This window comes from Ornithodoros turicata, chromosome 9, assembly GCF_037126465.1.
Source record: "Ornithodoros turicata isolate Travis chromosome 9, ASM3712646v1, whole genome shotgun sequence".
Classification (NCBI taxonomy): domain Eukaryota; kingdom Metazoa; phylum Arthropoda; class Arachnida; order Ixodida; family Argasidae; genus Ornithodoros; species Ornithodoros turicata.
Genome location: NC_088209.1, coordinates 10,751,175 through 10,766,127, shown reverse-complemented (window position 1 = coordinate 10,766,127; position 14,953 = coordinate 10,751,175). Strand labels below are relative to the sequence as shown.

At 46.0% G+C, this 14,953-nt stretch overlaps 1 protein-coding gene across 1 annotated transcript; it reads right to left on the bottom strand.

Moving 5' to 3' along the window:
* Positions 1-75: 75 nt before the first annotated feature.
* LOC135369304 (uncharacterized) lies at positions 76-10,116 on the bottom strand. The gene is made up of 6 exons (XM_064602901.1): positions 9,978-10,116; positions 8,765-8,829; positions 5,947-6,024; positions 3,233-3,259; positions 2,435-2,505; positions 76-249 (listed from the first exon to the last, which is right to left on the bottom strand). The coding sequence occupies exons 1-5, from the start codon at positions 10,099-10,101 to the stop codon at positions 2,458-2,460; spliced, it is 342 nt and encodes a 113-aa protein (XP_064458971.1). The 5' UTR covers positions 10,102-10,116; the 3' UTR covers positions 76-249; positions 2,435-2,457.
* Between the last annotated feature and the right edge of the window lie 4,837 nt (positions 10,117-14,953).

Below are 14,953 nucleotides of genomic sequence, written 5' to 3'. Positions count from 1 at the left end.
GTACAGAGCAACTATATATAATTACTTCAAACGCCCAGCAGCCCCATTACTACGATGTGACGGCAGTACAAGAAATCATTCCGAAACAGAAACAATTTATTTGTCATGTATATGCATGACTGCACTCATGTCTTAAGAATCACATTGAAGGTTCTCACAGGACTTGAACCTGTTAGGAACAATCCGAACAGCTCTTGAACGTCCTAGCAGCGGTTCCGGAACCATATCCAGACTTCCTATAGGCAGCACCTATAGGAGACATAAATGGTTAAAAACATACCTCCTTCTTCGCACCACACACTGGGCATACGATAATAAAATATATAGCAAAAGCAACTGTGACGTCATACAGCATCTTGCGAGAACCCGACTCAATAGTCGAAGGACAAATTGAAAGGGAAAGATCATTTCTCTCTCTCTCCTTTGCCACGTGGACGTACAGAGCCGATGTTGTCTGCATCAGCCAATCAACGTGAACAATTTTAGGAAGCTGCTATCTGTGGCTACCAATGGCCACCCATGCGGCTAGTGGCGGCCTGCCCCCATGGTTACGGCCGCCTAAAGCAAGTCGTGGTTGCCAGGCTCTTACAGGAGCAGTTCGGTGGATAAATTTTGTGCGAACTAAACCCGAAACAAGGAGCGCTGCCAAATTATCGTTAGTTCGCAGTCAAGCACCAGTTTGTCAGCATCATTTCGCTTTCGTATACAACTTTATGTGTTTTTAGCGTTGCGGCTTTGGCGTTCTGTTGACGTGCTTGTTGCCGTGCGTTCTGCAACAAATAAAATGAGTTCCTGCGAAAGTACAAGGCCAACAGGTCATCTGCATTCTTAAAAATATAACTTGACGACATAGCACGGCGAATGCCAACTATTACGTAGAATGATGTGATCATCGCTCTTCATACTTTTTGTGCTAATTAATTTTGAAAGGTGGCGGCCCTCGACGTTCGCCGAGCGCGAAGTGGGAGCCAAGCCCGGATTGATGGACAGATATCACGTGATATTCAATTACTGCGTAGCGCTTTGAGACAGGTTGCCAATTACCATTAGACTCGTTTTGAACAACAAGGGCAACTCTTTAGTACTTCGTTTTAAGCTATTCACGTCCTAGCTTGCGAGCTGCAGGTTTCAGTAGGTTTGCCATCCACACTAGAATTCCATTGAGATTGTGCAGCGGACGTGAAAGGGGGAGCCTCTGCTTCCCACACGTTTTGAAAGAGCGTGTAAGAGAACGAGGGAAGCGCAAAGTAGTTCGGGACGTGAGTAACTCCCCTGGGAAGATGATCAAGTGTCTTGTGACAACTTGTGACAAGGTAGACCGGCGCAGCAGAAGCAGGTGCGAGCGCGCGAGCAGAGGAAGGAGGAAGAAAGAGAAAGAAGAAGCCCACCACCCCACCACACGCACATTTCCCTCTTCTAACCCCCCAATGTTTTGTTAGAAAAGAGTTGCACGCCGGGTTTTCATAGGCTGACCTCTCTACCCATAACAAACAAACCAACAAAGAAAAGCACGGGGTGCTGCCGTGGTCACACGAGGATACCGTGCCCCCGCCGACGCAGTGCAGTGGCGATACATTGCACAGCGAAAATATTTTGCATTGTGTCTCCTGAGAGACAGCTTGTCGAATGAGGCGGTGTTTCCTGTCATGCTAAATGACACATCACCTCTGCATTTTGAAAGACAACGACACATGCTTTAAAGTGCCACTACGGACTGTATTCAGAATCCTACTAAAGTTATCTTACTGAAATCTTCTTGTCTCACTTTGCATTCCTACAAAATATTTTGCCTCTACGTGGCGCGAAAGTTCGAGAAAATTAATTTTTATTTTTGAGAAATGTGAGGTCATGTTAGGCTCCGACGGAGCGCCCGGTTCTCATTTGGCAACGTTGTTGCCCATGGCGTCTTCCGGGGGGCTCACGTTTTGCACCTCTTTAGCGGAGCCCCACGTGACATATCCTCCGACCGCTCCGACCTTCGAGAAAACACAAGGAGGTGGGAGACATCCCTCCAATATCCCCCTCTCCGGACACCGGCGTCGTTGCAAGGAGAAGAGCGCTCTCTCCAGATCATGACATCACTTCACGTTGTGCGCAAGACATGACGTCACCCGCTCGTCGCGTCATCGAAGCTCGTGGAGGTCAGCAGATATTCAAAAATTTATAGAAATGCACAACGCTCGCAAACAGGATTGAAATTTCGCGTATAGAATTCTTGAGGTACCTTCTTTTCATTGACCATATAACATAAATACCGTTTTTTCCGAGTCTGGGGTGGCATTTCAAACGACCAGACTTTGCTTACTTTGGTGGCGCTGACGTTGTTCCTAACAACAAATGCTGAATTTATTCGTATTCTTCATACCATTGATGAAGTGCGTGTACAGTTACGTTACTAATTAGCTGCAGTATTTGTGTTGCGTTTGATACGTACCAGTCGATGCTACCAGATGGTTTCTAAACGCACTTGTTGCTGGCTTCTTGCAGGAATTTAACTTCGTCCGCCTGCAGAACAACAGGTGTGCCATAAGATTCAATGAGAGAGAAATCAAAATCCCCAATGAACCTATTACCAATTACCAGGGCACAAAAACGACTGCATCTTTACGGACAGCACAACGCGTCTAAATCCAGTTTCTTTGTGGGGTCCATTGGCTGGCAGGTATTGGCGAAACTCCTTTCTGAGATTACATATGTATTTATCGAAATTATAATATAATAAGGGGATAAGTCGAAAAATTCCAAACCGAGAAAAGGGGCCTGATCTGATTGTCCGTCCCATTGACACACATGCATTTCTCGTTTCTTACCCTCCTGTAGCGGGCCAATAAATTGCGTTACGGCCCTAAATTTTCTTGGGGAGATAGGTACTGATATGTAGGTGTCATTGCAGCAAAAATAGCAAAAGGGGATAAGTCGACTTATCCCCTTATTGCGTACAGAGGTTCAATTATTGAAAGCCTTTCGGTACGTCGCCATTTTGTCTTCCTCTACCACATCACATCACTGTGTTTTTTTTTGTTTTGTTTTTTTGTACTGTTACGTGTTCTTTCCCGACTGGTTCTTCACACAATGTAAGCGTACTGCCAACACATTCTGATGATCACGTGATGGTGGAACGTGACGGTGTGACGTGGCAGGTCACGTGACCCTATATAGCCAAGGACGGACGAACACGATGGTTGGTCTTACGAAGCTATCTCCCTGATAAGAATTACTGATGCACACTTACCGTGTAAAACAGGGTAAGGACTTCCTCCTGAAAAAGTGAAGACAGCATTATCCGAAAAATGTCATTCATGACGTACAAAATACAAGCGAAAGTACGATCCCTCGATCTCTGGGCACTACGAAGGCAATGGTCATTGCGAGCTAATTATCCGCCTCTGTTTTGGCACTGAGACCACACGTTAGCCTTGTGAACACGTACCGTAAACGTGAAATCTGGCAACCCAACTTGATCAAGGCTGACTCGAATGTTTTCTGCAAGCAACGCGTGTTGCGACCAACCAAATATAGAAGGACGGGCACAGCACATTCACAACGCCCAGTTTCGCGTATATCGGTTAGACAGGATACGCCGGCGCTGTGTGTGTTCGTCCATTGACGTAGGTTTAATTGACTTCGTTTATTTCTAGGTTAGTCGACGAAGACACCGCCTGTAACGCGTTTGTTCGCCTGTGCGTATCTGGGTGAGACTGGCAACAATGTAAGAGTGAATCCGAGCGCAACGTCCCTGTATTTCTTTGCGTGACATCGCGTATTGGTGAGAGAAAAAAAATCGTTTATTTTCTTTCATTCTCATACCCGTGCTAAAGGAACTGTAAAACTGTAAAGCGTATGGAGACATCCCTTCAGGCCATTACACGTTATTTCCCGTTGTCAATTTCTCCGTTACCGCAGAGTGGGTGCAACGAACTTATCTTGGCACCATGCCATTGAGCTTCTAATTGCTAGCCCAGCTGATTAATGAGTCCGGCTAGACTGCGTTGTGTACCATTTCCTACTGTCGATGGTGAACGATAGACTGAGTAGCAGTCACTGTCACCAGAGCGCATTATGTAGTTGTCGTAATTTGTAGAAGTCACCGTAACTACACAGTACGGTACTGGTAGTATAGTACTCCATACTAAGGATGTCTCACCTAGAGTCACTTAATAGCTTCGCTCAGGGTATTCCATTCCTTTTCCCCGGCACTACACTGTTAAAACAGAACTTCACCACATAGCACGCTCCTAGCCAACCATCATTCCGAATGATATCATTCTGTGCATTGATTTGGTGAAGATGAGAGGAGGCGCCTATCTGGGACAGATTATCTTGTCCCAGATAGGCGCCTCCCCCCTGTTTTGAACAAATCATGACACGGAATAATATCATTCGGTATGATGGTTGGCTAGAAGCATGATGTGTGGTGAAGTTCCGTTTTAACAGTGTATGCATGCGACAGCCATCTGGCCACATTGAGAGCGCCGCTCTCCCATTGGACAACATATGCAACTCGTGGGCATTGTGTTGACACGCCCGTAGAACCGCACGCTCTTAAAAGTCAACTTCGCCGCATAGCACGTTCTTAGCCAACTATCATCCCCAATGACATCGTTCTCTCCCCTGATTTGTTGAAAACAGGGGACGTATACTCCTTTTTTGTACCAATTATGTACCGCATAACCGATACAAGAAGACGCACGCCCCTCGTTTTTAGCAAATTAGGGGCGAGAACGCTGTCATTCGGGATTATGGTTGGCTAGGAGCGTGCGGAGGAGGAGGAGGAGGAGTGTCGTTGGGAGGAACCCGAGAGGTCTGCCTGCCTGATTAGGCGGCATGTTTCTCGGGAAGGGAAAGGTGATGGAGAGGAAAGGGTGAAGTGGATAGCTGGAGCCGATAGCTGCGTCCATGGGCCGACTTCAGGGGAACTGTGCCGGCATACTCCTATTACACATCTGAGGGAAACCCAGGAAAAACCCCAGACGGCACAGCCGGCCCGCGGATTCGAACCGCGGACCTCCTAGTCTCCAAGCGCACGCGTTACCGCTGCGCCACCGGAGCTGGTCTAGGAGCGTGCTATACCGTGAAGTCCATATTTAAGAGAGCCGTTTTTTTTTCGAACAGCCGAAACGCCCTCTCTTTCTTGTAGGATTTCTTTCTTTCGGTAGCGGTAGCCCCCCCCCCCCCCCCCTCCCCTCTACCAGACGAAACGACCGTATGCTGCGGCAAACGTATTTCACCTCGCTTGCAGCACGATGACCGTAACAGCACGTGCGATTTTGTTTACAGGGCCTTGATCCATTGCCGTCAAGAAAGAAGAGGGCACGAACGTCTACAGACGGGTACCGCCATTAACACAGCAGACGAACCTAACGGAACCAACATGGCGTCCTCACGCGGCGCCCCCTGGTTTAGAACTTGCAGTATTCTCTAGCATGGGCATACCGAGAGGAGGCAAGGGGGGCGTGCCCCACTCCTAGAGCTCCAAAGTCGCTTGTGAAAATAATACGCTGTTTAGTCGTAGGCCGTCATGATTATTCTCAGATGTCATAATAGGAACCTCTAAACACGTCCACCTCCAGAGAAAGAGGTCCTGGGGCACCTAGAAAAAAATCCTGGGAACGCCCATACTCTCTAGTCTCAGCGATGGGCTACACGGAAAACGAAACACGGCAGAGCGGATCTAAACGTCTTCTTTTCTTCTTTTTTTTTAAAGCCTTCTTGCGAAAAATCGACGTATCTCTGTAAGTGTCACGAAGAGGCGTACGCTTGACGTTTCAAAAAAAAAAAAAAAAAAAAGAAAGACGGCGACGGCATTCGGGATGACCGTTGCCCTGGGGAGCGTCATGGAGTAAAGTTTCCCTGACACGCCGTGAAAACTATTTGCAGCATTAATGATACATTTTTGCTGCTGCCTTTATATTTTACAATAGTATAGAATGAGGCATAAGATCTCACCAGTAGCACGTCCTTTTCGCACGCCTTGTGCAGAATCTCATCTCCGTGTCTGTTGAAAGTTCGCAGAGAATCCGCAAGCTGGAAATAGAAACACACAGGAACATGAAACTTTATAATGAGATAGATATTCTTGTATTATATTTATTGAAATTAAAATCGATAAAAACTCCAGTGCAGGGCTACACGTAAAAGATATGACACAGCACCGAACTGACAAACCGAAGATTATATTTTCCAACTTGAGCTACTTATATCTGCTGTCTCCACCTCTCCGGGATTTGCTACTTCTCTTCCTGTTGATGTCTTTATCCTCATGGAAATACTCGCTTGAGATAAGCGGTTCTATGTTCTGTGATATGTGAACTGATAGACTGCTGACGCATCTGCCGCCTGCCATTTTTATATGCCTGACTTCCTGATAAAGCAATGCTCCGACCGTCTTATCTTTGTTTTGTTTTGTTTATTATGCGTTCAAGGCTCCCACTTGAGGGCATTACAGAACGGAGTGAGTATTTACAAGATACATGTGTAAATAGTGACAACGACACAGACAACCGCCCGACAAGAGAACACAACGCGAAAAAACAAATATTGCTGGTGCACAGGGGTCGGATTCACAAAGAGCTCGTGCGACGAAATCTATCGTATCTCCGTCGTACGGGAAAGTTACGACGAAGTGTAGATTCACGAAGGGCGCGCGTCGCAAAATCTTCGCAGCTTACGGCGGAATCCTGCGAGAGCTCACGACCAGTCTTACGAAGAAAGATGGCGGCGTTATTTGGCAGCGGTGGATTTGGAGATGGCAAACAAAGACTCCGTAATACGCGCCAACGCATTGCACTTTGCCACAGAACCTTCGAGACCATCCCCGAAGTGACATTGAGGCACTTTTTTGCTTGGTAACCTTCAACGAATGCTTCAACTTTATGCTCCGTAAAATCGGGTTGCAGGGATTTTTCAAGCATCCCCTACACCCCGCTAAGACACCCCCAACACCCTTCCAAATTGTCTGCAAGAAAGGCAAAAGAAGACATAACAGCTGCAAAACTTCGTGTCACACACCGCTTACAAAACACCCTCACCCACCCCCTCCCCGAGACGAATATACTGGGAATATATTTGCTGTGTCATCGAACGCGTTTCGCCTGTGATTGCATGACATCCATTATGGCTACCGAAAGACCGAGAGCACGTGCAGTAACAAAACATTTGGGGACGAACAACTTCGTCTTCTTCTAACGGGACGACTCTGAGGATGCTGCCTGGATAGGCGGCGAAACGTCTACTGTGGTGTTGTTTTAATTGTTGTGCAAGTCGGAGCAGTAAAGGTTTTACAGTATGTCGACTCTGATTGGTGCGATTACAAATTTTCGTCATCGTTACCATAGCAAAAACATAGTCTCGCACCCTTTGGCTGTTCCTCTCCGAGGTGCACGTGACAGGAAGCGAGGAAATTCCTCTTCCTCGTCAAAGGGGGTACCCTCTCCACTACGATAGCTTTGTGAATCGCGCTTACGACGCCGTCGTACGCGCGTCGCAGGCTACGACGTCTTAGCGCATCTTAGCGTAGCTTACGATCGCGTTTGTGAATCCGACCCCAGATTAGTGAGCATTGTATTGTAAATTAGTTCGTTGGCAATGTGCTGATGAAAGATAGGAAATCAACGCCTGCTTGAAGTGTGTCATGGAAGTACCTTTATGTATAATCCTGGTACTATAGAATTTTGGTTGGCAGCTATTACAAACCTGCCGATGTTCCGTCAATTTAACATATCCAGTTTTTTTTTTAGATTTTTTTTGTACGCATTATGTTCTCTGACCCGACAATTGACAACAGCCCAATTTTTAATCATTTTCAATAGATGTTGAGACATATGTCTTAGGTACAGATACTGAGATAGATACCGATGTACATATCAATTCGCAGACAGACACTTATATAGAAACTGATCGTAACTACAAGTGTGTATGTGTGAATATTTTGCTTTTGTGGAAATGCTTTCCGCCAACGAAGCAGAGTTGCCATAGCGTGATGCAAATTGGAAAGAAATGTTGGCGTTCAGTACTTAAAGTCACACACGTAAAATAAATATGAGAACAAGCAGCGGAACTAAGAGTACTTTTAAGTATTTCCTGCACACTCTAAAAACAGAGCTTCACCGCATAGCACGCTGTGCGCCAACCATTGCCACGAATGATAGGGTTATCGCTTCTGATTCGAGGAGAGAGGAGGGCGTACGCCTTTTTTGTGGCAATTTGGATATACGGTAATTGTCACAAAAAGGCGTATGCCTCCCCCGTCTCCTCGAATCAAAAGCGGTAGCCCTATCGTTCGCGACAATGATTGGCGCGCTACGTGCTATGCGGTGAAGTTCTGGTTTTAGAGTGCCGGCGCAGTTAGTGTACGAAGATCTGGACTGTCCACTATGCGCACGGGGACGCCAAATAATAGGTGTGTGCAATAGAGGTAACTATTGAGACTGTGGGGGAAACAGCAGAAAGTATTTAGTTCAATACAATTATGTTGTCAACATGCGACAATATACATAAAAAAAACAAGTAAAAAGAAACATGCAGTGCACCGCGGTAACATATTTTTGTGGAGGTAGATCAAGGGTCTCGGATGCTGCATGGCAATCGGCAAAGCTTACCGACACTATTCGAAATAAATAAACCAATAAATTGTCGCTATGCGTTTTCTGATCGTCCCGCGAATAGTACTGCTATGCTGAGGGCTGTGAATTTCTTTTGTATCTGCTTTCGAAAGAGAAAGCTGCAGACTTAGAGTCAAAACTAAGAGGGTACAAGCCTCACTTACATCTGAACGCGTCACTTTCTGCCTCATGCACTCCAACCTTTGTTTGATCTTTGCTTGGTCCTTATCTGTAAGAGACAAAAAGAGAGAGTGAGAGAGAAAACAACATTATACAGCACATGTAGGTGCGCATAAATGTAATACTATCTGTGTGGTATGATGGTTAGTGTGGGCTTGCGACAGTGGCGTGGCCACGGGGGCCTAGGGGGGGCTCGAGCCCCCCCCCCCCCACTGCCACAGACTGACCCACGTAAATCATGCAAATCCGAGGAGAAAAAGTAATATATATATAGCGGGGGTTCCAGCGGGACGAGCAGCTACCATCAGCAGCTAATCATTGCAGCTACCGGTGTCTGTCTAACCAGCATAGTTGAATACTTTTGAAACTATAAGCTTTTCGAGCTACTTGGAATCTCGTGAGGTGACGTCACTGCTCATGACACCACATATATAAAATCATTATTAAACGTTCAATACTTAGTATTGTCATCTCTCATCTCGCTGTGTGTGCAAGCAGGAGTTTGTTGGCGTACCCAGGATCAGCGGAGGAGGGGGGAGGGTCTTTTTTTTTTGTATCGAGTCCCCTCTACCTTGGAGGTCTGGCTACGCCACTGGCCTGCGACCAGTATAGAATCTTGTCATAGTCGGATTTCGGTACAGTTCTCCGTGAAGTCTGTCCAGGACGCAAACAAAACCCGCTGTCTGGTACGTCCTCCTGCTCCTCTGTTTTGGTACGTCCATGTCCGTACTCAGTTGCTTTAGAGTGCAAATATTAGCTCTTAAAACGCGACTTCACCGCCTCGCTCGCTCCTATATATTCTCAAAAGTGAACTTCACCGCATAGCACGCTACTAGCCAAACATCATCTCCAATGATACCGTTATCTGCCTTGATTTGTTGAAAATGGGAGGCGTACGCCTTTTCTGTGACAATTATGAACAGCATAAGTGTCGCAAAAAAGGCGTTAAAGATGATGGTTAGTTGGGAGCGTGCTATGCGGCGAAGTTCATTCTTAAGTGTGTAGGCTTCCAGATATATTGGAACGAAAAAAAAAAAGTCTGAGAGGTCGAGCGGACCACCTTTCCTGAATCTGCTTGAAATCACCTTACACGAAAACAGTGCCACTCCGTAGACGCGCAATCCGGACCAATTTGCATTCGATAACGTACGCGGTAAGTGCACTCCGCGAGAAGATCCCGGCGAAAGTTCTACCTACCGCAGATCTTCTGAAAAGCCTCCGCGACGCACATGAACCCGAGCACGACCACAACGCAGAGCACCACCTTGTTCATGTTGCCTTTCTCGATTGCTACTGTCCCGTCTTTCCCCGTGGCCAACATCTTTTATATAACGAGCAGGCCGTTGCACGACATGCTCGACCTTGGACTTGCTCCATACATGACGCATCGGCGATCATTATCCGCACCTTTGGTTTTCCTCCTTTTGGAACTGGCCGGGCCCTATGCTGATTGGCCATCCCCGTCAACGAGTCTCCGTATGCGCGTCTTGTTGTTGTTGTTTTTCGCAACACAACCGCCTTCTATGTCATTTATAGCCCTTGCTGCGGGTATTTTACTTTCGCGACGGAAAGAAACTTGGGATCAAGTATTCCTAGAAGGTGTCCTTGCTTTGTTTCGTCACGGCGACACCGAGGAAACTTTGGTTCGCCACCGGGCGACCTTCAAGTTTTAACTCGTTTTTCGCATGTTTGTGCCTGGGATTTACGTCGAAGTGGATGTAAATAAAAAAAATTGTGTTTTTTTCGTCATCTCCTAATAGTCTAGTGGGAAGTGGCGCACGTGAAAGGGTGTGGTCAGGGTGCAAAGGCCCCTTGCCTCGAGCCTCGGGTGGTGCATGCAGGTGCCGTCAGAGGGGCAGAGAAATTGGACAATAAAAAAAGAAAAAGGGGGAAAAAACTTAGCTTCGGTTAGTACTATCTTGTGAAAATGGCAAGTGCCTTTGAGTTGCAGTTTTTTTTTTCCCTTCGTAATGCAGACTATTACTATATTTTTTTATTCTATCTTTCTAGCTATTGTTATCTGTCGACTTTTGAAAGACACGTTTTTGTCGATAAACACTTCTTTATACTCCACAGGTTCAACTAGAAGGGGTAATGACACTTGGTGAAAAGGTGCTAGCAAAACGCCCGTCTGATACACCTTGCTCAATTGGCGTTTGTATATGCCGCTCCAACTGGTACTTTTTGTAGAATTTAGAAAGGTATCTTACTCCATCCACGGGTAGTGCTGCTTGATAACAACAGACCATTCATAGTAGGGTGTCTTACAACTTCCACTAGAAATATTCGTACGATACCGGAGAACAAGATATTTACACCCGAAATGTATAAAAAATACTGTGTAGGAGCAGTTAGAGATAACACGGTAAGTAGCACAGTTATTTGACAGTTACAATTTGGGCAACCAAGCAAATGCATCATTCAAGAACTTCTTTTGAGCACTTGTATTTTCAAACTGCAAATTTCTTTAACGCACTCTTGGACGTCGGTAGCGTAGCGTCAATGGAGACTGGTCCATTCATTTTCGTTATACGCTATCTCCCTCTGTTCTTTTTTTTTTTTCAATTTTCAATTTTATTCACGTTGTTATAGTGTTAACATAATAAAGAGGAAGAGGAACCAGAGGGAAGGGGTCCCGGTTAAGGCTCCTGGCAACAATGATAACGAATAATAATAAATACATTTCACTGAGTCACGTTAATAACAGCGAATATCATTCAAACGAGCTAGTAACAATAAAATTCACAGACGTGGCACGGTTTATATTTAAACATTGCCTTACATACAAACCATCACATTAAAAACAACATCTTTATTATAAGCACTACATTATACAGATAGTAATGAAATATAAAAAAAGACACTGACATAACACACAACCAAACACACATCACGATGATGAAAGTTAAAGGCATCAAAAGGCACATGAGGCGCTGTATGCATTTGTCCTTTCTATGTGTTTCAGTCTCAGAACATCAATTGACACATCACAAGACAATACAGGTAGCTATGAGTTTGAGTGAGGCGTATTTTGTAGTCATGTATTGAAAGGGATAACCACGTCATAATTAGAAATTTACGCTCATGCATCTGCGGTAAGTAAGTGATGTCTAAGTGATCCCGTTGGTTTCTTTATCGCGGCACCGGTTCAGTGGGGACACTTTTAAAGGCTAGAAGATATTTAGCGGATCGGAAGGTCTTTACGGTAACGGTTCCGAAAATATGATCAGCAAAGCACTTGATTCCTTCGTAGTGGCTAGCATCATGTTGTCGTTCTTGAGCATGAAAAGCTCCAGCTCGCTTATTCGTAAAGCGCGTCCCATGTACCAAGCTCCAAGGGATAGCGTTTGTGGTTCCGCGCATTTACGTGCGCATTTACGCCAGTTTCGCGCATTGCGCAGCACCACCACGCTATTCCTTACGCACGCAAAGGTGACAGCGTACGACATACTGAAACTCACTATATTGTGCTTTTTTTTATTGCGCGTTAGCGCACGAAGCATTCTGAGTCTTTAATGTGGTGATGGCGTGCGTAAAAATCGGTAATTCTTCGCAAAGTGTCGTTTTCCGCGTAAGCAGATGACGTTGCCCTCTGGACAGTAGGAAAGTCGCGTTCAGCCATTCAGCTCCGCTTGCAGCTGCCTTTATGTAACGTACGTATGTACCTCACGCAACTTGGGATGGACCTTCCGCCTGAATACTGCATCGAGCTCCCTTTCACACGCAAGGCTCTGACTAAAGTCCCCTCTTTGGTTTGGTGCCAAGAAGGGTGAGCCTGTACGTTTCCGTCGCTTCCTTGGCGTGGTAATCGACTAGGAAATGCGCTGGGCTTGCCACATCAAACCTTGAAACCAAAGTGCAGCGGTGGCTCCTTGCAATCCGACGTATTTCTGGCTTATGATGGGGCCGTGATCAGCCCTCCCGGCTCTGCCCCCCGGCTTTGGTGAGGGCGACTGTGCTTTACAGCCTTCCTATCCTGCACAGGATTTCAACAACACCATTAAATAACTTTCTAACCCTCTTGGCTCGAAGCTTTCGTCACTGCCTTGGAGCTCCGATAATGGCTGAAACGCGGCAAGTCCTGGCTGAAGCTGGTGAACTCCCGATTGAGGTTCTACGAGAACGTGAAACGGCTCGGCACTTTGTACGTTTGCGTGCTCACATTCCTCGACACCCACTCCGCAGGAAAATTCGATAACGCCCTGAAAGCGACTTCTATCGAGTAGGGCAGAGGACACACAAGGGTGTCACTGACTTCGTAGCTAAGAAGGTAGCACCGCCGGAAGCCCCCCGGTCTCTGTCGGAACCACCGACCTTCCTAAACCTTCCGAACCAGAGCTGAAGGGAACGCGTTACAATGAACGCGTTACTGTTTTTGAAAACCAAGTAACGACATAGTTATTTTCTAAAAAAAATAACTATTTTCTAAAAAAAATAACTAATAACGTATTTAGTTACAAAAATTGGTAACGCGTTAGTGCAAGTTACTTGTTCCCTTTTCTTTTTGCTCACTGTCACCAGCCACGATCGCCGGTTGTGGTTTTCCCCGCCCACATGCACTCTCAGAAAAAAAAAAAAAAAGTGAGAAAGTGGTAACTTCTATAGTTACCACCTACGTCAACATAGCGTCTGATAAAGGGTGTAAAAGGGTGGTAAAAGCAATTATCATATATCCAAATTGTTACGAAAAGGCGTACGCCCCCCTCGCTCACCGAATCAGAAGTGGTAACCCTATCATTCGTGGCAGAGAGTGAGGTAGCAGGTAGAACTTTTCAACCTTTTAGGCACAACATATGCGACAAATATTACCTCCTGAAAGGTATAACTGCTCCACCTTTTTTCTGAGAGTGTGGCGGTATTCCACGATGCCGAAGCACGCGGAAAAATCCTGAGCGGAGAGAAAAGGATACCAGAGAGCAACGCCTTTCTCATTGCTCTAGCGTCCTCAGTGTTTCAGCACACTCAACGTACGTGTTCCTTCTTTCAAGTATTCACTGCGTTCAGGGCGTTTAGCTTTGTCTCTCAACTCAGGAACTCGTGTCAACGATCATGTGAAGGCCTCCTTGTTAATGAACGTCGTTTTCTCCTGAAAATCCCTCTTATGGATCAGCGCCTTCAACCCTGTTCTTTGGTGTGCATTTAGCCTGGGGCTTATTTGATGGAAGCGCGGGTCGACGGTGTACATGAGACAATCAGATATCTAGGTGATATAGATAGGAGATGCTTGATATCTTGATAGGAGATGGTAGATGAGATGCTTTCGTATTTCTACTGTCTGGTATGCAAATGTAACGCATAGGAGTAACTCGTTACTTCTGGAATAACGAGAACGCGTTCCTTTCATTTGTAAGAAACAGGTAACGTATTTAGTTACTATTTTTCCGATGGAACGAGTGACGTATTTAGTTCCTTTTTAGGGTAACGTTTACAGCTCTGCTCCGAACCATCTAGAAAGAAGAGATCAGGTTCCCCGTCAAGCCTTTCGAGCCAGCTTATATGCTCTGGTACACTCTAAGAATAAAAGGCGTAAAATGGGGAACACACACACACACACACATAAATGGGATGATGATAAGCTGGGTCATTCTCCGCCGTTATGGCGGTACAAAGTGGGGAGCAATTGCAGCTTGTAGTCCCCTTGACTGCAATTATTCCACATTATAGTCCCCTAACCCCGACATTTACTCCCCAGGACTGCAAATTGTTACAATTAACTTCACGAATGGTCTTCCGAATGCAACAGTCTACGTAAATATGTGCTCTTGGTCAATTTGATGGCATAAGGCTGTATAACTCGGCAAACTTCACAGTAAAAACGACGCCACTTCTGCCATTGAAACTTCACAGTTTTATCCCACACTGACTAAGAAAAAGTTAGCGCTTCGTCCTTCGCAAATTGTGCCCTATGTATGATATCGCAAGATTTTATATCACTCGATATATCACGGTCAACTGGAGTAGGTGATGTGCAGCGGAGCATTCAACAATTCGCGCGCGTATAGCTCGCAGACATGCCGGATATGCTGCTGCGGATGATACGGACACGGTGACCGAAGATGTGGAACGTAAGCAAGTGCGGCCCATAATGTTAGGACTGGAGCTTCAAAGCGTGCGGTTAGTTGAGTGAAGAAGTCGGTGAGCATCCTCTCCCTTGTGCCTTCTGCTCGTGCGCC